General features: G+C 40.7%; 1 protein-coding gene across 1 annotated transcript; it reads right to left on the reverse strand.

Moving 5' to 3' along the window:
- Window positions 1–4,970: 4,970 nt before the first annotated feature.
- ITM2A (integral membrane protein 2A) lies at window positions 4,971–23,855 on the reverse strand. Its single transcript, XM_043973983.1, has 6 exons — window positions 23,446–23,855; window positions 17,105–17,230; window positions 16,553–16,747; window positions 14,802–14,912; window positions 8,974–9,124; window positions 4,971–5,988 (listed from the first exon to the last, which is right to left on the reverse strand). Exons 1-6 carry the CDS (start codon window positions 23,524–23,526, stop codon window positions 5,900–5,902), a joined length of 753 nt encoding a protein of 250 aa, XP_043829918.1. The 5' UTR covers window positions 23,527–23,855; the 3' UTR covers window positions 4,971–5,899.
- Window positions 23,856–24,868: the final 1,013 nt, after the last annotated feature.

Consider the following 24,868-nt stretch of genomic DNA (forward strand, 5'->3'; position numbering starts at 1 on the left):
ATAATAATAATAGTTGTTATTATTTTGTTGCAGTCTATCAAGTGACCTGTTGGTAGTTTGGTATGGCACTGAATCTTTAAATTACTTTAGGTCCTTTTTATTGCATTGGCATGACCTAACCATAAGCAGTTAATATCTTGCCAATTATTTATGTCTACCTTTATTCCTGTAAAGTGTTTGGTGGTTTTGTTTATATAATTCACATGTGTCTTTGTAGGTAGACTCCCAAGTGTTTTATACATTTAGGGGATATTTTGAATGCAATTTCTTTTTAAATATCCTGTTGCTGGTAATTTTGTTGATAATAAACAAAACTGTGATTTTGCACATTTGTTTTCTTTTGGACTACTTTTTACTGAAGTTAATGTTTTGATTAATTTTAGTTATCTTTCTAGGATTCTCAGCAACATATCATTCTATAAAAAGAGAGAATTTTGTTTCTTTTTTGCCTGTGCTATTCTCTCAATTTCTTACTCGTGTCTTATTGTTAGGCCTAGGATTTCTAAAACTATTTCAAAGCCTAATGGCCATAGTAGATATCCTAGCTTTTCCTGTTAATTAAGCTTAGATTGGGATCTTCTAGTATTCCTCCATTACGGCTCTTGGTTTTAGATATCCAATATTTACCATAATAAGGAAAGGTCCATTTATTTCTATATTTTTTTCATTTCTTGAAAACAAAAATGGGTTTTGTGTTTTGTTAAAAAGCCTTTTCTATATCTATTGATAAAATTATGTGATTTGTATTGCTTTGTTATTTGGTCTATTAAACTGATAGTTTTCTTAGTATTAAACCAATCCTACATTCCTGGTATAAATATCCAACCTGATCACAGTTTATAATCTTTTTCCTTTTATTCTTTTTTTGTTTGTTTGTTTTTGTGGGGCAATGGGAGTTAAGTGACTTGCCCAGGGTCACACAGCTAGTGTCAAGTGTCTGAGGCCAGATATGAGTCCAGGGCCAGTGCTTTATCCACTGCACCACCTAGCTTCCCCCTTTCCTTTTATTCGGGAGCCCCTTTGTTAATACAAAATTTGTATAAATTTGTTAATTTCAAAATTCATAAAAGATATTAGTCTTTGGGTTTCTTTCTCTGCTTTCTCTCTCCCTGGTAGGTATCTGGTAGGTATCTACCAGATTTGTCCCATTGAAAGAGTCTGATAGAATACCTTCTTTCTCTATTTTTGCAAACAATTTATGTAATATCAATTGTTCTTTGAATGTTGTATATAATTCACTTGTTAATCCATCTCATTTTATCCTTTTCTTTTTCACTTTGAGAGTTCATTTGTGACATATCCAATTCATTATGGATTATTTAAATTATCTACTTATTGTTCTGTTAAGCTGGGCATTTGATGTTTTCCTAAGTATTTATCCTTTCATTTGTGATTCATTTTATCGGTATTTAATTGGGCAAAATGATTTCTAATAATTTTCTTGATTTCCTCTTTATTGTTGTGAATTCAAAGTATGTTTTTTGAGTATTTGGGGTTTTTTTAAAAAACAAAATTCTTTGGAATTAAGTTAGTCTCCAATTACTTTTAATGGTTTTTTAAAGTACTTTATTAAATATAATTTTATTGATTTGTAGTTAGTAAAGCGTATGTGTAGTACTTCTGCTTTTCTGCATTTGCTTATGAGGTTTTTATGCCCTGGCACATGTTCAATTTTTGTAAAAGCCACCATGCACAGCAGAGAGAAGTATATTCTCTTTTCTCATTAAATAATTGCCAGAGATTCATCATATCGAATTTTTCTAAAATTCTGCTCAGGTCCTTAACTTATTTTTAAAAATCTTTTTATTAGCTTTGTCTAGGTCACAAAGGGGTGCTTTGGGATTCCCAATTCACAGGCAGTTTATGACATTCCCCAGAATAACAATCACACCTCATTTTGAAGCAAAAGCAGAATTAGCCAAATTGATTACTCAACTAATTAAAAAAAAACAGGTTCTGCATGTTCTTTGAGGGTGGATGTTATTTTTAGAATCAGTCAGAAGTCAAAGATTTAGTCCCTCAGAATATTCAAAAGACTAAGCACCAAAGTTATTCTCCAAGAATTCTGAAAATACTCTGAGCAATAGCAGCTTTTTGGGAACAAAAGGATAGCCTTCCAAGGTGATTATTTTGAATGTAGTGACATTCATTTAGTTAAGTTCTGGTGTGTGCATGTTAAAGAAAAACATCAGCCTTATTATCTCATATATTCACATGGAGAGAACAAAGTAAATAATGTCTAGGAGGTCTCTTCCACATGATTCTTTTGCCTAGCAATAAAAGAAAGAAAAAAATTCTGGACCTTTAAAACATGCGCTCAGTGGTGCTTGATGCTTTTCCTAAATGAAAATATTTTTTAAAACCGGATTTAATGTTATTTCGCAGGCAACAGTAATAGTATATACCTAGTTAAAACTGAAATAGCGGGCTTTTTATAGGAAGACTTGTTTGAACTGACATACAGTGAAGTAGACAGGACCAGGAATAACACATCCACATTGATGGCAGTGTCATTGTGAAGAACAATTAAAAAAAAAAAAAAGAATGCTGAGGGGCAGCTAGGTGGTGCAGTGGATAAAGCACTAGCCCTGGATTCAGGAGGACCTGAGTTCAAATGCGGCCTCAGGCACTTGACAGGTACTAGCTGTGTGACCCTGGGCAAGTCACTTAACCTGCATTGCCCTGCAAAAAGGGGGGGAGGGGAATGAATGCCGTGTAATTATAATGATTAAATTCAGCCCTAGAGAAGAGAAAAATGTACTCCTCTTTCTTGTTTAAAGAGGTGGGAGACAGGGTATGGAACACTGCATAAGCTGAGTCACTTGATCAGTTAGTTAATTTTGCTGAGCTGTTTATGTTTTTCTTCTTATGCTTTCCTAGAAAGGATGGCTCTCTGGAGTAGGGAAGAAGAGGGACATATATGGGAATGAAGGTGATATTTTTAAAAAGAGACCAATAAAGCTTTAATAAAGTATAGGGCTTTAATGTTCACAAAGGGCCTTCCTTGTAACATCCCTGAAAGGCAGAGGATGCTCACTTGACCAGAGAGAGGAAAAAATGTAAAAGCCAATGAAAGAACTCAGATTAACCAGACTAATGACTGTTTCCCACCCTTAACTATTCTAATTTTCCTTTCCTGCCATTTAAAAGACATCCTGTGGGGAAATATATACTAAATAGGTAGCTGCAGTTGTCTTTAATGGATAGTTAACTTGGTTCAGATTTCTCACTAAAGAAAACAAAAAAGGGAAAGAATGCTTACCCTCTCCTATGATTGGCATGGTCAATTTATTAAATGATGCTAGTCTTCTGAAAGTGTACAGAAATGAGGATAAAATACTGTACTTGTCTCAATAATACAATTTATAAATAACTTTTAAAAATAACATCTGGATTTGCACAGAAATCTATAAACCTCAGGGAAAATAAAATTTTAAATGGTTTCCACTAGTATTGGGCATTACAAGAATGAGAACCAGCCCTCAAACTCACACTATAAAGGGTATAATCTAGGCCGAAAAATCCACAGGAAAAAGATCAAAATAATTGTAAATTTTAACCAAGTGTCTTCTTTCTGCCCCCCACCCCACTACCTAACATTTCTTCTACAAAAAGATTTCTACAAATACAAAATGAGGGCTCATTCTAAGTGCTAACTACCCAGTTTTTGCCATCTTCTCATTTATTCAAATGTTTCTTTTTATCTTGTAGTAAAGGTAATCATTGAATTCTATTCATAAATACATACCCCATGTAAATCATTTAACACAAAGGTTGGGAACAGTAAATTTGACTTCACTGATGAGATGGCTCCAGTCTAGTGTTGGTACATTTTAGAATGCCTCACCTTCTAAGCATATATCACTTGATCTCATGTGTATCCTAAACTCTGTAACCTCCAAGTGAGGAGTCTCATGCCCTAAGGATTTTTGAAAACTGTTTGTTGTGCTGTTGATGAAGCAGTTTTGAGGCTAGGGTTGAGGCTGACTTTTAAGACACTTTTCAACTTTGAAAAGAAATGCAATATAAACATAGCAGAGGAACACTGAAGTAATATAGTTATCTTGGCAATAAAATGTGGGGAATGAGATGCATACTAAAGAAAATTAGGAATACGATGGTTGAGACGACTAGTTTGTGAAGGTCATGGGCTCCATCCAAAGGAAAGATGAAGTGTTTTTGGTAGGTTAGTTTTTGACATTCGTATACCCCATATTCATTTAAATAACAAACTGAAAAGTTCAAAAGCTCAGGCATAAAGGGATGGCCTGGTGCCATTCTAAGTGGAATGAAAATCAACTGATTTATGCTTCAAATATGAGTGACAAGAATCTGTTTATAAGGATTGATGTTCTCAGAACAGTTGTACAAAGAAATTATAAAGGATCAGAAGGAAGACACCTCTATCAAAACAGGAACATAGATACTATGAGGGGTCAGAACAGTAAAAAAGCAACCTGATTCTAGTTACAACAGAAATAGATTACAGTATTAACCACCTTGGTATAAGGCCAACTTGGGAGGAAAGTCTATACCCCATGGCAAATGACCAGCAGGGCTCACCCCACATGAGGCTCCTAGAAGAGCAGTTGCCTTGGCTGGGCTTCAATTGGCAAAGTTAGTCTTATTGACCTACTGTAGCTACATAGACATTTATTTTCCTTATGTGGAGAGAAAGGTTCAAGGACTTGAAGCCTGGAGATACTCTAAAGATAGAGAACACACAGACCATGGACTATTTGTAGAGGGAGGACAAATGAAGACTCAAGGGGAGTCTGGAATTTGAAAGTGTGTGGGGTGGGGCAGGAGGAAGGAGTAGTAGGCACAAGGTTTGGGAGGCAATATTCCACTAAAGAGGAAAAGGTTTACATAGAAGTACAAATGTGAGAATTCTGAGCTCGGTAACGAAACACTGAATTGTGTCTTGTGCCCCAAATGTAATATCTGTGACGAAATAAAAGTAACACTTCTTTTGGAGAAACATTTATTGTAAGGGTATCAAATTTATGTACCCATATAAATGCCTTTACAGTGTGCGGCACACATACAATTCTTTGCTGGAATTACGCTACAGATCTCAGTGAAGAAGAATCAGTTTATTAAAAACAGACCGCAATGAAAATGACTTGCTCATAAGAAATTCTGCTGATCTAAAACGTTTACATATAGGCCAGAGGAGTTAGGATTTCATAAATACAATTATGTTCATAAAATGGGCCTTCCTGGAATTAACGACAAGCTGGTATTAAAAATTCGGTAAGCAAATAGATTGGATAAAAAACTTCTTCAAAGTATCTGTAAGTGAACATAACCCGGTGAGCTGAAGAACACTTGACAGATAAAAGACTGAACTTTTGGAGTTGGAGAATTCAGGAAAGTTACCAAATACAGACAATTGCACAAAACGGAACCCCCCAAATAAAGATGTGCAACCTTAAGTAGTTTCAAATGCCTGACAAAATCTTATCTGTACTTAATATTTTTTTTTTATTAAAAGCCAGAGGAAACACTCCAAGAATTATATAGCAAGGGCAAACCAAATAACATAACTTTATTCTGGTTTGGATTTCCTTTCTTAAGAAAAAGATCAGCGTTTATTCTTATTAAGATGCTAGCTAACATTTATTTATGTGGTTACTAGAAAAAGCTAAAGCTTATATTAGTCAATGATTAAGTTTACTTATTTTCTATGTTAATTTCAAACAACTACGGATGCTAATTATACTAAGTATACCAAGAGCTTGCAGTGGGGAATTTTTTTTTTTTAAATATAAGCGAGACACACACAAAAAGCATAACAAATAAGGCTTTTGATTATCACAGCACAATTTAATTTTGAAGTCACATTGTAAAGCCCCACTTTATGATTATGTGAATTCTTTCATTCACTTGGGGGCTTTCACTGCCGACAAATTCTTGTCTCGACAACAAATTCGTTGGGAAAGTGTCTTATCTTCAGACATCGTTCGGCAGAACGCTTCTGGAAGCCTGTGTGAAGATAAACAAAGTTGAACTTATTTAATTAGGAAATATATACATTCAAAGTATTTTCTCTAGAAAAAAAGAATTCACCAGAGGAACTCAACACCATTGCAAAGTAGCAATCATTTTTTTTTTATAAATTCAAATAATTTGTTATAGCTGGAAGCAAGATCCAAGTATTTCCCACTTTATCTGTGTTCAATCACAGAAACTTAGAGCCCAAAGGGCCCTTGGTCCAAACCACTCATTTTAAAAACAATGTGAAATAACTTGCCCAAAGTCAGGAAACACAGCCAGGAATAGCACCCAATTCTCGAGACTTGTGTTCTTTCCAATACATCACATTACCTTCCCTTTGATCTCCAAGGTCCTTCCAAATCTAAAAATTCTGATTGTAAACATTCAAACCAAATCTCATGGACATAAAACCAATTGCAATCTGGGACAATTTCAGTGAACTCATCTAATTCATTCTTCAAGATGTATAACAGCTGTCCTCCAAAACCCAAGGGGGAAAAAACAAAAACCTCTTAGCTGGGAAGAATAGAACACTCTTCTACTGTGCTCCTTGGATGGCATTTTTCAGCACGCTTAAGAAGCAGAACTAAACTGAAACTGATTAACATCATTTGACAATGTTATACTTCAGTACTGCAGAGTAAAGATTCAAGTCCCAAATGGAAAAGAGCAAAAAGATCATTTTGGTTAAAGCCCAAACCAGAAACCAAGCCATTTTCACCCAATGTGGGCTACATGATTAGATGCCAAAATTAAGTGTATTTCACCCATTTCTCCCATAATCTCACTTCCTATGAGGAGAGGTACCCACCCGTTTGCTGCCAAAAGTCATTCTATCAGCTAGTGTGGAGAACCTATTTTGTGTTCCAGGATTCAAGGGACAATGTCTTAATTTTCAAAAAAAGGGATAAATAAGAGCAGAATCTCCGAACTATAGTCCAGTGAGCTTGATATCAATTCCTGGCAAAATTTTAGAAAAAATTATTAAGAGTATGATCTAGAAGCATTATCAATTGTGCAGTGGTCATGAAGAGCTAGCATAACTTTGTGAAGAGTAGGCTGATTTAAAGAATCCTAGAGCCTGGATTTCAGCACCATCCTATCCTTCTGGGCATGGAGAGATCTAGGGTATGTGGTGGCCAAAGCCAGTTAATAGTCATTAATAAGTTGATGTCACCTTGGACGGAGAGGTCTCTAGCAGCGTGCTCTAGGGAACTGTCTTTGGCTCCATGTAGTTTATCATTTTAATCAATTATTACTTGTTTGAAAGTACAGACAGTACACTTATCAAATCGGAATATGGAAAAAAGCTGGTCTAGTTAATGTTAGATGACAGGATGTAGATAGTATAGAACAGTAGGCCAAATCTACTGGGAAGAAAGAAGAGATAAATGTAGAGTTTTATCCTTGGGTTAGAATCAATCTAGCAAGTATAATATGTATAAGATGTGACTATATGTGAAATTTTTAAGGGTTTTAGTGGACTGCAAACTTAAGATATGTCAACAGTATTTACAGAGCAGTCAAAAAAGTCACCTAGAAGAGACAGAGAAAGATGGATGTACGATGTGATAGCTATCTCTTGTGACTATGCAAAAGGGTTAGACTTGTACTGCTTGGCCTCAGAAGGTGCAAAGGAGAAGCTCAACGCAGAGAAAACTTCCTAATAATCAAAGTAATTCCCAAATAGAGTGAGCTGTCTTTGGAGGAAGTGGGTTGCTTTCTAATTGGAGTTCTTCAAGCAAATCCTGACTTGGTCGTTTGACTCAGGGATACTGCAGAGGCAAGTTCTGTTCACATACGGGTTAGATGAGATAGACCCTGTCCCTTACAAGTGAGACTCGGTGATTTAACAGGTAGGCACTGAGAGAGGTGTGAAGCAGTATAAGACACAGGTTTTGCCCCCAACGAAGGAATAATAACCTAGAAATGAGACATGAAACAATACAAGGCAGCAAATGATATAGACATACCAGAAGGTGCTAGAGAAAAGAAAAAAAGATTATTTTGGGTTAGAGAGAGTAACAAAAGCCTCCCAGAAGAAAGGAGATTGGCATTGGGATTTGAAAGATGAACATGATTTTAACATATGGAGAAAGGGAAAGGGCAGTGGGCATATAATTCAGGGCCTGAATTCTAAATGGAAGTCTCTTCAACAGGTAAAAGTTCACTGATCAAACTACCAAAAAGAAGACCCTGTTTAGGACTGTGTCCAAGAACACAGTTATTCCTGCCTACGATGCTCGAATTTATTTTTTTTTGGGGGGGGGGGGTTCTGGGTAGGGCAAGAATGAGTGTTAAAATATGACTTCATTAAACAGCTACATAGTACGGTAAAATTTCCACTATACTTTGGAATGACATAAAACCCCCCTTTTAGTTAAAAGTGCATGCAAATTCAAAAAGCAATAATGAATTAAACTGTTAAATGCCTCCGGTCAAATTCTGGCACATATGCCACAAGTATTACTGATGTAACAGCAGCTTCCTCTAGCAACAGTTCCTGCCCCTCCTCCCCTCCATTTCCCTGAACACAGGAGTTTCTTGATTCCAAGTTGCTAGTGATTGCTCTAAGACCACCCACCCACCCGCCACGTATACCCACAGAATGCTCTGTAGTCTTCACCACCACTGAAAACTGAATCCGTATTTTTTCATGCCAACTGAATGGCCCATGAAACTGCAGTGCAATGGAACTATTTAAAAATAAAACAAACCGAAAAAGCACAAACCACACTCAAAAAAGTATTTCCCATAAATAGGAAACCCAGTGATTTGGAGGGAGGGGAAGAGCCGCTATTGATGTGGTAGCAACGCTTTCACTTTCTGAGCCCTGAAGTAGACTACAGTGGTGACTCGTTCCCATTGAGTCACTGTAACTTCTCTATATAACTATAGGAAGACATTTTGGTTAGACTGAAAAGATGTGAATGGCAGCAAAAGGGGGACTACGCCACAAAAAGAAATCCCTACCAGTTATTGGCTCCCGACGCTGCAGTCTGAAGGTTTTCTTCCCTCCGCAAATCTGGTAAATAAAGATGCCGAGATCAGAAACGTCCTCTATTTCTTCAGCAGCCACTAACTCTTCACGAACCAAGTAAGTCTGAGGGAGGTAAGATCCAGTCTAAGAGAGGAAAAACAAACAAACAAACAAACTCAAAATGACGAATTCCCCAAAGCACCATCATTTATACTTTGCCCATAATGGAAATCGGCTCACACAGTTAATACAGAGTCAAACATGATTACATAAAACTCTTTTCATTACACCAGGACCCCATTGATCAAAAGTTAAATCACATTTTAAAACATGAATCAAATCATTCCCCCCCCCCCCTGCAAATGTAAGTACATTCTGAAAAACCTTGGATGGCATTGCTATTTGGATTACCCAGTATCACCACTCTCTGGGGTATTCCACATAGCTCGCACAATTTCTGCGGCAAAATATCAGCACAAGCAGTCCCAAACTTATGAATGCAATTTATATTTAGCCAAGCCAGATAGATGAACAATGGGACAATGTGAGTCCAGAGTCTCACTTCTAGTTCATACTGCCTGAAAATACCGTGGGTATGGGTACAAATACTGGTATGGTAAGGAGCTATTAACTTGAAAGAGCAGGTAGTGCTAGACATGGGTCAGTTAGGGTGGGGAGGGTTTATGTGTCCCTTGGGGCAGGCCGGGCTAGATCAAGGAGCCAAGGTTTGACTCTTGTCGGGCTACCAGTGGAAATGATACAGGAGGTTCACAGTGTATAAGGAATAAGAGAATGGTTGTTTATGTTGTACTTTGAGAGAAGGGGGACATCAGGGTTAAAGGACATGGGAGATGTATTCCTGCCATCCATAGGTTTAACTTCGAATGCATTTCCCCAAGAAATCAGGGTTATAAATGGTGGTTTTAGAACCAGAGAATTGAGGTACACTATGGATTAAATAAGCTCTTATGAGCTGATGTGGGTAGCTAGCTGCCATTTATAACCCTGTTCCTAAGGAGAAACTGTGTTGAGGGTTCCAAACAGACTTATAAACAAAATGTCAGGAACACAACCTATTGTTTGTTGATGCTTTCTGTTTTTACACTGTAGTAATTTCTGGATATGTTACAAATCTCTCTTTCTGCACTGCCACCCAGCCCACCCCTACCCCGATCCTTGTAACAAAGACAGAATTAAGCAAAACCAACAGAAACAGTCACTGCATCTGCCAGTGTACACAAAACTACACACCAGTAGCTCACCACTTCTCTACCAAAAAAAGTCTGTTTCCTCATCAGTCCTCTGGAGTGGAGATGGGTCACTGTAGTCAATCCAAGTACAGCTGCCTTTTAGTGTTGACATTTACATTATTGCCTCCTTATGGACATCATTCTCCTGCTTCTGCATCAGTTCAATATACGACTCTTCCCAAGTTTCTCTGAATTCCTCATATTCATTGTTTCTTACAGTGTGATAATATTCCATTATACTTTATATAATAGTTTGTTCAGGCATTTCCAAAAGGATGGGCACCCACTTTGTTTCTAGGTTTTGTGTTGTTTGGGTTTGTTTTTTTTTTTTGGAACCACAAAGTGCTGCCCTGAATGTTTTGCTAGTAGACAATTATAAGTTTTCCCTAAAAGTGGTTTTATTCTCTTAAGGAGACCAGCCTCATTTCCTGCTAGAACATTTATTTGCTTAGTGAAGCCTTTTCTTATTGATAGCACAGAAGTAACCTTAAGCCCAAGTGAAAGGAGCAGATTCTAAATTAGTGGAGGGTATCCAAATTAATGAGGTTTTATCCTACTTTCAATTTGGGCGTGCTCTTCCTTGGAATGGAGCTATGTGTTTCTAGGTTAGAATTGCAATTGTTGCATTTCACACCTGAAGTTGTTGGTGTTGCTTTTTGGAAGCTTCGTGAAGGCACTGATTTTTGACTGCCATTATATCTCGAAGCTGGACTAAATTGTGGCCTGCTGAATGGTGTGGGTCCCAAGAATGGTGGGTCTGTCCAAGGTTCCAGCAGTCAGAGGGGAGCTATCTATATATCTAGTCTAGGTATGTTTCAGTAAAATCTTTTGCCAAAAGTACCAATCACCAGGTACTGTGTCCTGCATTATAAACCCTTTCCAGCAGGGCCTAGGTTAGCCAAGGGCTGATGTATGTGATTAGGTGAGTTGGTCACCTCTTAGAGCCAGAAGGGACCAAAAAGATCAAAGTCTGGTTTCTATTCTCTAGGGGCAGCCTCCAGCAACTATATTTTCTTACTCAACTGGAAAGACCTTTATGGGCTGGCTGATTCCCTTCGGTCTAAAACCCTAACATGTTCTGCCCTCAGGCATTTGTTGTCTGCCTTACTGTCTTCTTCCTGAAGTCTGTGTCATTCAGTAAATATAGGGGCATGGCTATGTTACACATTGAAGCATGCAGGCCCCCCACATCAGAGGACAAGCACGGCTAAAGATGGGCTCTAAAACAACAGAACTGTCCCCAAACATGTGGCGGGGCAGGGGGGATTAAGAGGTGAACACACCGCCTTGCATATGTCTGCATTTCATTATAATCAGGCCTTTTACTTGGCTCTCTGTCAAGCTCCCCTTTAAACAGACTCTACCAAAGGGCACCACCACTTGAGGACAAGGAGCAGGAAGGAGCACATATATAAATCCTCAGGAGTCTGGAGATGGGATGGAGAGAGGTTCGGGCCACAGCCCTTGTCCCATGAAGAAAAACGAAAAAAAAAATCTCAGACTGGTAGGTCAAGTTTAAGGATAATTATGGAAAAGTATGTACTATCTCCATGGGGTCTGTGTGCCTAGAGCCAATTAGAACAGTGAGTTACTTACTGCCTTCTGTAGAACAGAGACAGTATGCTTCCTATAATAGCTAAATCCAGAGAATTAGGTTTCCCTCTGTGACATGCTGATACAATGGAAAGAGTACTGGCCTGGGAGTTGGAAGATCTGTGTTTTGATTCTAGCTTTGACACTCATGGAAAGATCTCTCCTTCCTCATGTGGCTTAGTTTGCCTCTAAAAGGAGAGCCTCGGAGTCAGTAATCTCAAAGATCCCTTCCAGTTCTGATGTTTTTCAATTATTCTTTTTTATTTTTGCGGGACAATGAGGGTTAAATGACTTGCCCAGGGTCACACAGCTAGTAAGTGTCAAGTGTCTGAGGTCAGATTTGAACTCAGGTCCTCCTGAATCCAGGGCCGGTGCTTTATCCACTGTGCCACCTAGCTGCCCCCTCAATTATTCTTAAGTATTATGGAGGCTCTTTTAAAATGACTGCTGTATCTACAAAGGAAGATTTCCCAAGCCTGGTGTATGTACCAGGTCCTTTATTATCACTGCCTCCACTCACAAACCAATTTGTGGAGGCTCTTGTGATTGCTCCTGTTGATGTTAGATACTTTGCCTCAGGTCCATGATCTCTAGAAATTCTTGTCTCTAAAAGAGTCTCCCTTCTTATTTCTGTAGACCTGGCTTGTCTATTTGACAGCTATTGATTTGTCAGTCTTTCAAAAGACAGGATGGTCTTTGCAAATTTATTTTCAACTCTTTTGTCAGTCAGCTGCTATCTAAGTTATCTGTGTATATACATATACACACTTTGAGGGCACAATCATCAATATTTATTCATTCCTGGGATTAGTCAAGCCACTGACTTCTCATACTGGTCTTTATAGAAACGAAAGATCCAGGAGAAGTATAATCAAGAGAAATAGAGCCCAAGGGTCAAATATCAGGTCCTATGTTCTGTCATTTCTTACAACTGTTTTGACCAGACTGAATAAAAACAGGCTGATTAGGCCACACCCAAATCCACACCAAAAAGGCAAGCCAGTGAACATAGCAATACCGGCTGCTACTGAAAGGGCAAAGTCTATGGCTTGCCTTGGCTTCAACCTTTGAAGCCAATGTTGCAGGAAAAGACATAAATAGGAAAGGCCATGGAATTAATGGCAAACCTGAAATCTTTAAGTAGTAGGGGAAATACTGCTCTGATCTATGAAGGCCCGAAGAAGAAATCGCCTAAGGGTTTCAGAGATGCCGTTACCATATGTGAAGGCAGGAAGACTCACCCCAACAATAATTTTGGCCATAGCTGTGACTAGAAAGATCTGGCTGGAATCTTTTAGGATTGGCTACCAAACACGTATATTCTTGGGAATGATGATGTACAGCAAAACACACAATATAGTTAATGTGAACTTTATAGCATACCAAATACAGGAAAAATATCGGGTACATAAAGACATTTAAGTTATGTAATTGATTTTTACCAAAATAACAGATGCCATCAGCACACTTGCATTGTGCTACCTATATCCCAGATAAGTTTAGCTACTCAAGACTAAAAGTATGGTTGGTTGTATCTGTCAGGAGTTATTACTGCCTCATCTGACTTTTCCTCTCCACGAGAGAAGTAAGCAATGTCTGTTTGCAGAGGACGACCAGTCTTTATTTAGCTCATGACCACAAAACAAGAACAATAATTATATAGCCAATTCATGAACTGTTCATTTCTATTGCCAAACATCTTGTAAGCTCCTCTGTCTATATGAGAAGTGTTAGCATATGAGAAAAGTGCAGAGTCTGGCTCCCTGGTAAGAAAACTTGTGAAATTCAAGCATGTTTTTATTCCCTGTGGAATAAAACCAAGGCAGCAGGCCTTAAACAGTTAGCTTTGGCAATAGGCTAAATGAAAACCCAATTCATGAATTAACTGGAGTTTAATCTTCAGTCACAAAAGCCACTATATTAACCAAGTGCTTTTTTCCATACATTCTGTCATTTGTTCCTCATAACGGCCCTATGGGGTAGATGGCGCAAGGAGTATTTAGCCTGATTTTTACAGATGAGGGAAGTGAAGCTCAGAGAGATTGTGACTGCCCAAGGCCACAAAGCTACTGAGTGGCAGAGGAGGGATTTCAGAAAGCAGGTTTTCAGAGGCTGAGCTGAGTGATTTTTCTACTATACTTTTGTATTACTGTATGGTAGAAAGAACTCAGAAAACCATAGATTTCATAGAATGATGTGATGCTAGAGATTCCATCATCTAAGTACTTATATGATCAAATGTAAGTCCTTTCTGTGTGTCATTTTAAAATTTCTACTAAAAATAGGAGACCTATAGGCTTTCCAGTACAGTGCTTGACCACTGTTGGGAAAGCATTCTGGGTGGTGCATAGATAATAAAAATTTCAAAATATGCCCTGGAGAGCATGAGCAGCACATTATCTATTTCTGATAATATATTGTTTGTTGAAATGAATGCACAATTTGGGAGAGTTGAATCGTAGAGCAAAAGAGAAAGTTGAGGTGGTGGTGTCTGTGACAATGACAAAGGTCAGAGTTTTAGCTTGCCGGTGAGGCGGCAAGTAGAAATCAACGCTGACCACAAGGAATGCTGACCTGGGAAGCTGACATTAACAAGCTAAGCTTGATTCTTAGGCCGCCTGCTCTGCCATCATGTATGGCATCTTGGGCAAGTCAGTTTATGCTCTCTGGGGCTCTCCCTTCCCTTCATACATAAGATTAGACAGTTGACTTGATGATTTCTAAGAAGGTCTTTCCCAGATCCGATAGTCTATAATTAAGAAGAGCCTTATTTCATATTGCTCATGTAGCTCAATGAAATTCTGATGGAAACCACAGTTTTTGAGAGGTTTCAAAATGATTTTAAGAAGCCATGTTAGAAATCATTTCTCTAATCTAGTCTATTTCTCAGGATCTCTTACCATGTTTCCAAATAAAAATGGTGACAAATCAATTTGAAACTATACTTACACCAAAACTTCTATCCAAAAAGTACATACCGAGAGTTTGGCAAAGAGGTCCATAAGATTTCTTGGAGGCATAACAATGGAAGTATTGAGAGGGATTACATAGCAGTTGCCCAGCTGCAGGTCTAGGTAAGCAGTCAGAAGCTATTGAAAAAGTTAGTCATGATCAATATAATGATGCATCAGAGTGCTGACAATGAAATTTCTGTTATTAAAACTAAACAGCTACAGCCTAAGTCAACTAAGCTGTGGGTCAAGATAAAACATTCAAATTGCTGGTGAAACCATGAGGACATATTTCTTAAATGACAAGCTCGATCGTCTCTTCTTTGGAGTGATTTTTCGGAATTTTATTTTGGGGGGGGGCAAAAGTCAGGGACAACTTCAGGTCACTGGGGCAGCATCTCCCAGTCTCAAAACCTGGAAGCATCTTTGACTCCTTCCTTTTCTTTATCGTCCCCTCCCCCTTGCCCTCAACCCTCCTAATAATCGGCATTAATTACTATTGAGTCTGCCTTAAAACCTTTTCTCTGATTTCTTTAACTCCAATGTGGGGTCTTCATCATCCCCTCCCACCTGCAGTAGTGCTTCCTGATTTCCCCACCAAAATACTCCTTTCATGATTCATTGGGGCATGAAGGTGACCCTAGGTTCTTAAAGGCTATGCTAGCAAAATGCAGGGTCTGCAGGTTTCTATCAAGAAAAAAAAGTTCCAAGAAGAGACCCAAGAATATTTGTCACCTGAGAATAAGCTGAGAGGCCCATTAATAAGAGAAGGTGATGAATATTGTTTTGGTCACAGCAACCATGAGACTTTCACCATGTGTAAGGAATGGAGGAGTTAAGATCTGTGTCAGTGGAGAAGCACCCACACCAATGAGCTAGGTTCTTTTTAAAAAAAACAAAGTTGGCTTCCTAACGAGCCTTATTATTTCTAGTCTCTTCTCCCTCCGAGTCGTCTAATGTATCCTTATCAGTTTAATCTTCCTATGTCATTTTCATGTCATTCCCTTGCTTATTAAAGGCCTTCAGGGGTTCAAGTTCCAACTTGTCTGCAATTCAAGGTGCTCCATCAACCGCCCCATCCTACCTTGTGTCTCCTTATCAGATACGGACCCTCTTGCTTAACTTAGGCTCATTTAGATACTGCATCCTTTATTCACCAAATTCATTTCTATTTCTACTATTTTTGCTCACAAGATTCTCTCTGTAATGTCTACTCCAAGCTAAATTGCATACTTCCTTCAAGTATTGGTCAAAACCTAAACTAACATCAGCCTTAAAATAATCTTTGTAATCCTAAAATAATTGTCTTATTTTGAATTCTAACACATTGTTTGTGAATCCTTCTCCAGTTATAGCAGAGATCTTGAAAGTGGACTAAAACCAGTGGAACGTGTGTCTCCCTCCTTGGTTTCTGTTAAAATTCTCATCTGGCTTTCTAGATGTAAAAACTAGAATTTAAAATCGGGTATCCCTTCATTTTTTTAGGTGTAATAGCTCTGTCATTAGTGTATCACATGAGAGATTACAGGGGCTGACTAGTGGCTATTGGAAAAAGTTTTATTTTCATGAAAGGACTTAGGCTAAAATACCAAACAAACTGAAGCCAAAAATTCTTTCTGTGGAATTTAGTACTGAGCTCACAGTCTGCTGTAAAAGAACATTTTGGGAGCAGTAAGGAACAAACTACCATGTGAACTCGGTAAAAAGATGTAAATGATTACCAAGGGAACAAAGCAAAAGCAGCTAGTCTCGGAGGAAATGATGAATATTCAACTTACTCTATCAAAGTCATGAACAATAGCAGCTGGGTCACTATCAGAGAATTTTGGAACAGGTACATCAATGATGGCTATGTTTTCATCTTCCCGAATGTCGGCTTCTTCAGAAACAGGGAGGAAATAGGGCTCTGTTTCACCATCCATGCCATTATCGTCATTTTCAAAGTAACACATTTCCCCACGGAATACTCTGTGCTAAAAACAGAAAGGGACACAATACTCCAACATTTAAAACAGTGAAAATTTAGAATTGTTCCTCACACTTGCAATTCCTATAAATTCACTACACTGTTCTTATCTCTCAGGCCTCGTGAGGCAGTCAACATCGGGCACAAATCAATTTGGTGGCAGTCAATCTGAATGCTGTTCTTCAATTTCATAATGCTGTTATCATCTTATAACAAATGTTTAGATTATGGAGAAACCACGAATTGCTCCTTCTAGAGTTGTATAGAAGTTTTTCTCATTAGGGGTTATTCAGTGTAAGTGCTACTAAAAAAGAAAACAACTACCTTAAACCAGCTAAACTTTAAAAAACTAAAATGACTTTACCCTGGGCATGAAGTATTTATAAATGCAAGCTCCACCAACGATAACTCCTGTTAAAATGAATGCAAGACCCAGGAGGGTCAGCAAGCATCTTCCAGATGAACTGTCGTGCGTCAGAATTTCTAGCTCCTGTGAAAATAAAGGAACAAAATTAACTTAGGTGCTTCTGTGGAGAAGACCTACCTTTAATCCTAAAGGATTTAAAGCTTATATTAAGTTACCCCAGAGTCTCACACTGTACAAGGCGTGTGATGCCTTTTAAGTAAACCCATCTTTTTAAACTTCTTTCCTCAAAGATTTGCAAAGTGTAGATATTGGATAATTAGCAAGTCCCACAGCCCTGGAATCAAACTAAAAGCATCATATTTAATCATCTACGATGTTATAATTGCCTAGTTAAAATAAACATAGAATTTCGCAAGTCTCCAAATAAGTGACAGAGGGGAAAAATCATTCAGGAAAGCACCCAGGCATTTTAAGAGGGTTTTGGAGAAGAGAAAAGAGTCTATTGCATTCATGGTGTTGCTACCATATTGCACACTTCATAAAACCTACCCCAAGTCTGTGTAAACCATTTTATGAGGAGAGACAGATGGGGCCGGCAAAGCTGACAGCAGAAACTTTTGTATCGAGTAGATGTTATTGATGTTCCTAGTGGTTCTAGAATCAACCAATGTTTCTTCTAAAGCTCTTTCTAGTCCTTCACAGGTTCATCAGCATCAGGAAAATGTGTGAGCATTCCAAGCACAAAGATCTTTCTACCTTTTCCAATGCCAAAGTCCCTTATCACCACCTTCTCTTATACTGTTGTATCCCTACGTCTGCTTAGCATTTAAGCCTTCAGACACATTTTAACTTGTACAGAAGCTGCCTGTTAGGTTCAGGAAACTATCGGCAGGATAATCCTCACCACTACCTACTCCGCAGAGAAGTAATGAGGTCCTTTCATGTCAGCATCAGCAAGGTGCTTTCGGTTCTTCAAACAAAGGGAGTAAGTTATTTTCCACACAGCCCTTATTTCCACATAAAAGGGGTTCAGTGAGCAGGCTGGTGTGATACAAGCCATGCAGTGACTTGGGTGTTTCTAATGGCCATCCTGTTGCCCCAAAGTGCCATGTTTTACACAAACCATTCAAGTCCTCTTGCTGGTCACAGAATCACAGAATTGTTCTTTGCATCAAGAGACCTTAAAGGTCATCCGATCTAGCCCTATTTTTTTTTAACAAGGGAGGAACCTGAGACCTAGATAATGCCTTACCCCAAATCCCACAGCTAATTTTTGACAGAGACAGAAGCTGAACCCAGGTCTCCGAGTCCAAAGCCAACTCTCTTCTGTTCTTTGTGCTATGTTCCCCTGCTTAAAAGCCTTCAATAGCTTTTTAAGCTGGTACTTAAGAAACCTCTTTCAAATTTTGTCCAACATACTTTTCCAGCCAGAAACCAAACTGGAGAGACTCACTGACCCTAAAACACATCTTAGATCTATGTCTTTTATCTACAGATTCTACATTTGACAGGAATGTACTACCCTTTTCTCCTTAACTGTATCAATCCTAACTTTCCTTTTTAAGGTCCAATGCAGATCTCATCTCCTTCTCTGCCTACCTCAACTCTGAAGGGGCCGCTCTCTTGTCTAAATTTCTATAGCCATTACTGTCTAGGCAGTCCATTTGCCAATTAATCATCTCCTGCCGTGGGAGACCTCCCTAATAGCTACTGAAATCCTTTGTTATTTAACTTCTTAAACATTTATAGAATCTCACAGGCCATATGGTCCAGCCCGTTCATACCAGACTCGAGATTTCCCCTTATAAAATCATCAACAAGAGGTCATCTGACCTTTTCTTGAAACAGTCTAGTAAAAGGGAGGCAACAATTGCCCAAGGCAGACCATTCCGCTACTGAATAACTCAAATTGTCATGAAGTTCTTTCTCACTCAAGCCTAAAGCTGCTTATCTCCAATTTTCACCCATCATTTCCTAGTTCTTTTCTCTGATGTCGAGCCAAACGAGTCTAAGCCCTCCTTCCATGTTCAACCAGGTATGAATGCCCCTAATTAATTATTACCCCGTCTCTACTTCTCCACTGTCCTCAAAAAATAGCACGAAAAATTGCGTCAAATGTTTTCATAAGGTAAACAACAAATCAGATGAACTCGATGTAAGCTACGTATTCACTTACATGTTTATATCTCTCTATACACACACAGTAGGCCCGTGATCTGGCCTGATAACCATGTCCAAAAAGGAAATGGGCTTGCTCTGGCATGACTTGTGGGCTCATGCTGGCCTTTTGTGTTTGCCACTTCCTTTTCTAGATGTTCATTAACTATCTCCTAAATGTATTCCAAAATTTTGCCAAGAATCAAAGTTAAGTTTCTGGAGTTTGGAGACTCTCCTCTCTTGTTTTTATTGAAAATCAGGGTATTCTCCCTTCCCCAGGTCCATGGCACCTCTCCCTTTCTCCAAGATCTTTGGAGTAATTAGCAGTCACATCCACTAGTCCTTTCAATATTGGTAGTTGTACTGAGCCTGGTAATCTGAATACATAAGGACAGTTTAGCTGTTGTATCAGATCACTTTGGGTCTGATAGGCTCACAGACTTAGAGCTGGCAAGAGCCTTAGGGACCACCTAGTCCAGCCTCCTCATATTACAGGTCTGGTAATTATCTTGCCTGAGGTCCCCCATATAGATATTGACTGTCAACGTTGGCAGCACTATGTAGTGGATAAAGTGTTAAACCCACAGTCAGGAAGCTCTGGGTTCAAATCCCACCCTAGATATTAGCTGTGTGACACTTGGCAAGTCAGTTACCTCCTCTGGGTTTCAGTTCCTCATCTATAAAACAAGGTCATTGGATTAAATGGCCTCAGAAATTCCTTCTTAAATCTATGATCCCGTGACCCTTCTAGAAACTACTATATTTCTTTAGTGTCTTTCCAACCCAATAAAACATAGGCTTCCTTGAGGGCAAGCCTTGCCTCATTTTTTTTTTTTTTGGTGGGGGGACCTCTATCCCCAGTGCCTAGTCCGGTAGTAGCTACTTAATAATTGTTTGATGTAGTGAATTTCTCTTTTAGCTTAATGGAAAATCAACTTGTCTGAGCTCTCACGAGAGAATACTCATCCTTTGGTCTATTGGTTGATTTTCCTTCCAAAGTTGTTTCTTAACTATTAGGTTTTTTGGGAAACAATTCTCTGAAGCAAACATGTGATGGCTAGAGATCATTTTACAGATCTGAAAGTTGAAGGTACATGGATTAGCTTTCCCAGTATTAACTAGTAAGAAGCTCTTCTTTAGGGATGTTTACATAGAAAGTGATTCTTACTTATCCTAAATCCTCAAGAAAGGAAAACAGAATGCAAGTTAGCATACTGATACTTGTTTTGTTTTGTTTTTAAGTTTTATCATCTTTCTCACTCTCCTCCATCTTCCTCCTCACCCTATCACAGGGAATTTTCCCTTTGTTTGAAATTACCTTTGTCTCTTTCTTAGAATCCCGAGAATTTTCACAGTCACAGTAATTAGCAATATATGGACATGCGATTGCTAGTTTATCCTGCTGACCACAATGGTGAGAGAGGCTTTGCAAGTGTGGCAGAGCCCTCTTTTTTAATCCAAATATTTTAGATGGCCAGATACAAAGCTACCTGTGTAAGTGACTATAATTTGGCAAAATCAATCATTTTCTTAGGAATTGGACTCTCAAAAGTCCATAGCAACTGAGTAACTGATTAACTCTGAGCAACCTCCCGGGGCAGAGGACCCGGAGGCCCTTACTGCCCAATCTGTATGTCACAATATGGCCACAGCAGCATTATGACATAAGGACAGAATTATAAAGTCAGCAAATCTGGATACTGATAATCAGTGGGTAAATCATTCAGGCTATTAAGTCAATAGATCGGTCTGAAAGATTTCTTTCAGTTAGGTCCTGGCCATGACAAGATAACATCTGTGAGAATTACCTACCTTGACAACTTTATGAAAATAAATCTGAGGGGTTAAAGGGAGTGAATGGAATGAGGGGGGAGAGAGAGAATGAGAGAGAGGGAGGGAGACAGGGCACATATCAAATGTTTACCCAAAGGGTAAACAATATGTTTTTCTTTCTAAAAAAGACCATGGAATTGGGATTTTTTTATGTTCACAGCTAAAAGAAATTTAATAGACCTTGCTATCTTGAGCAATTACTTGTCCAACTTACAGTTATACTTAAAAATTCAGGTATATAAATCTTAATAAGCCAATTATTGCAGAGCATGATTTAGAATCACAAGAAACCCAGGGTCTTTAGAAATCATCTAGTTCCCCACCCTCACATAATTTTATTTTTAAAAAGAGGGTTTTATAGGTAACTTCTCTGAGGGCCAGGAAAGATAAGTGACTTGTCTAAGGTCACATAATAAGTTAGGAAACTTGAAACTCTCAAGGGAACCTTGCTACTGAAACTGATGAAAAAAAACAAACCTTCCTTCACTTTCGGTTCTCCTTCTAACAATTTAAATTTTATTACTAAGCATATTAGAGATCTCCACAGCTTTCTCAGTTCCTCTCTGGATTTCTGCAACCTAGGAATTATTATTTTTGCCCACATATTCACTTGTTGGGCTTTGGGCTGACTGGTTGCTAATTTATCTCTGAACCGCTTTTACAAGTCACAACCTCTGGACTGTTTTATAATAGTTGTATTGTAAAGCTGTTCAGAGGTTGAATACACTGTATATGTTGCCAGGTATTAAGTCAGTCTCCCAAAGTGGCCAGGTCAGAATCCCATGGGAGATTATTGTACACCTGATATAGAAACAATCATTGTACAAAGAGTTACTTTTGTTTGTTTCTCATTCTCCTATAGGACTAGGAGAACTACTTGGATATTGAGCTAATCCAACTACAAGTCAGCGCTTTCACTGACTAGGAAAAATTTAAGAGGATTACTGGGTGGCTATATTTAACTACAGGAGTCCCATTAGACCTCCAAAAATTTGGCCAAGTTTCACTCAAATAGTAAATTTGGTAAGAGTTATATGTTGGAGCTGTAATTTAATCAAAAAACTTCTAAGCCTGCAGGAAGATGTTCTTTGAAAACATTTTAGAATGTTTTCAGGAACTTGTCCTAGTTTCACCGAGGTTTTACATCTTACTGACCCAGCTGATTGTGGATGAGAATTCTGCAGAGAGCATCTAAACATTTCAGAGTACCTTAGCCTCCCAAGAAGGCAGTTCATTTCTCTAACTTATGGTTCTGAATATGGAAGTTAGAATTCACAAGGGACCACGAGGTCCAACAGTTTGCCAAGCGAACACCTACTCAAGTAAAATAAAGTTTTACTCAGAAATAAGGAGGAAGAAAGAGTGTATGCATTTTGGAAATTAGGTGGCCTTTAAGTATTTACAGGAAAAACAAAGTGGATTAATAATATCTTAACATTTGGGGAAAATCCTCTGGCTCCTGGAGTAGTTCAGAATGAAAGCTGAAAACGAGACCTGTTTTTAGAACTGAATTGGGGATTGAAAGATGGCTTTTTGGTGGGGGTGGGGAGCGGGGAAACTCAAGTTCCTCTTTGCGGAAGAAGAGTGTTTTCTTTTAGAAACGCCACAGGGAAAACATGCAAGGCTCCCCGCAGTAAGAGGGAACAGTAAACACCCCAAATTTATATAAAGACAAACTTTTAACTCTAACAGCTCCTCTACCGGATGGTCTGAGAGCCTCTCCTCAGGGAGGGGATTCTTTCTGTATGGAAGAAAAAAAGACTCACAAACACTTTAAGTCAAAGGTATATGTACGGGATGCTCCTCCAGTCCCACCTCGGCCCCTGGCCCCTGGCCCAGCGCTCAGAGTCCAGCCCTGGGGAGTAGGTAGGATCTCAGATCCTGACAGCTCTCAAGGACAGAGAGGCCAGTTAGCATCCTCCTCAGCATCCTGGCCTGGCCCCCTGCTACTCCACCCCTCCCGTCCCTCCATCCCTCTGCCCACCCGCTCGTCCAGGGTGCAGGTCAGGATCTCTGGGGGGGTCCGTCCGCCCCACCCACAACTGCCACCTGGGGCCAAGAGCTCAAACCACCCCCCAGGCCCGACGAGGGGAGGGGGCTGGGGAAGGGGCCATGGTGTCCGGTCCCACCCAACTCTCCTGACCCACCACCCTATCGCAGCCTGGCAGCCGCCACCGTGGGGGTGGGGGCAAAGGCGGGAGCTAGCGAGTTCCCGAAAGCGGACGGAACTGGGGGGGGGAGCGGGGGGGCGCTCTGAGGAAATCTCCATTTTGTCCTTCGACAAGTGCCCCTTTTCAGCCCCGGTCCACCCGTGCCCCCCCCCCCCAGTCGTCTTCCCGTGGCCTTACCCTCTCAGCCACCAGGGCCTCGACGTCCTTCTTGGGGCCCGGCTTCTGCACGAAGGGCGTATTGAAGGAGATTTTCACCATGATGAATCTTCCGCCTTCGGCAGCAGCGGAGGCGACGGCGGCAATGACACTGCTCTGCGACCGGGCACGCGGATCTGCGAGGCGGCGCGCGGACGGCGGGCGGGCAGGCGGGCGGGCAGGGAGAGGCGGCAGTGAGCGGAGGGAGGAGAGACGCGGACGCACAGACAGACGCACAGAGGAGAGAGATCGGGAGAGGAGGAGAGCCCAGGAGAGGAGAGGAGAGGAGAGCGGAGCAGAGGAGAGGAGAGGAGAGGGCTGCGCACAGCTCCCACACAACCTCCGCGAGTGGCTGCCTCCCGCCTCCACCCAGAGATGTAGTTAAGGCGGCCCCACTGCCGGGTGCGAAACCAGGCGGGGCGGGGGCGGGGCTGGCAAGTAGCAGGGGCGGGGCCGGCTCGCACTGGGGGCGGCCCGAGCCTCGCCCCGCCCCCTCCCGGCAGGCAGGCAGGCAGGCGGGCGGCAGGCTGGCGGGGAGGCAGTGCAGCATCCGTCGGTGCGGCCGCCGTCGTTCAGTCCATCCTGACGGCAATCACCTCCGAACCGCCTCCGCCTTCCGCTCGCCCGCCCCCTCCTGCGCCCCGCAGCTCAGGGCCAAGTGCGAAGAAAGCGCCTTGTACCCTTCCGCGCCTGGCCCGGCCTGGCCTGGAGTCTCCAGCCCTCCAGTCTTCTGCGCTGGCCCCCAGCGGCTTGCGACGTGAGTTGTGAGCTTCACACACACCCACGCACACACACACACACACACACACCCCACAGGCGCGCGCGCACCCGCATCCATTCGCCTGGACCCCCTACTCCACTCCCACTCCCCAAATGTCATCCAAATGGCCACTGTGGCTTCGAGCCACCCTGCAATCTGAGGGGACGTCTAGCCCCTCTCAGGGCTCCTTTCCAGCCCATTACCCTCAGGCTCGCTCGCTCGCTCGCTCTCCCCCCCCCCAATACTTGCAGAATCCCAAGCCTCAGCCTCTGGGTTCCCCCTCCCCCCTCCCCCTCCTGCCCCCCATTCCCCCCCGCCTCTAACTGCTGAGCCCTCTGCTCCCACGGGGGATGGGGTGGCAGGGATATGTGTGTGTATATATGTGTCTATGTGCGTCTGTGTGTGTGACTGTGTGTGCGTCTGTGACTGTGTGTGCGTCTGTGTGTCTATGTGTGTCTATGTATTGGGGGGGGGAATGCAAGGCAGTCGGAAGAACTGGGAGAGAGGGAGGGAAGGAAGGAAAGGAAGGAAAGGCGCAAGCCCCGAGACTAGGCGCTAAATTGAAACTTAATTCCTTATAGCCACCCTACTTAGAGACCTTAATTAGATTAAAAATCCAGGGGAACGTTATTTTCAAGACTAAAA

This window comes from Dromiciops gliroides, chromosome X (assembly GCF_019393635.1).
Source record: "Dromiciops gliroides isolate mDroGli1 chromosome X, mDroGli1.pri, whole genome shotgun sequence".
Classification (NCBI taxonomy): Eukaryota; Metazoa; Chordata; class Mammalia; order Microbiotheria; family Microbiotheriidae; genus Dromiciops; species Dromiciops gliroides.

What these genes read in the sequence shown, in the direction of transcription:
- ITM2A (XM_043973983.1), bottom strand. Translation starts at nt 23,526, where the DNA reads ATGGTGAAAATCTCCTTCAATACGCCCTTCGTGCAGAAGCCGGGCCCC. An exon ending in ATAAATACTTCATGCCCAGG is followed by an intron (nt 16,748 to 17,104) that starts GTAAAGTCATTT and finishes TTCTGTTTTTAG; the next exon opens with CACAGAGTATTCCGTGGGGA. An exon ending in GCGTCGGGAGCCAATAACTG is followed by an intron (nt 5,989 to 8,973) that starts GTAGGGATTTCT and finishes ATCTTCACACAG; the next exon opens with GCTTCCAGAAGCGTTCTGCC.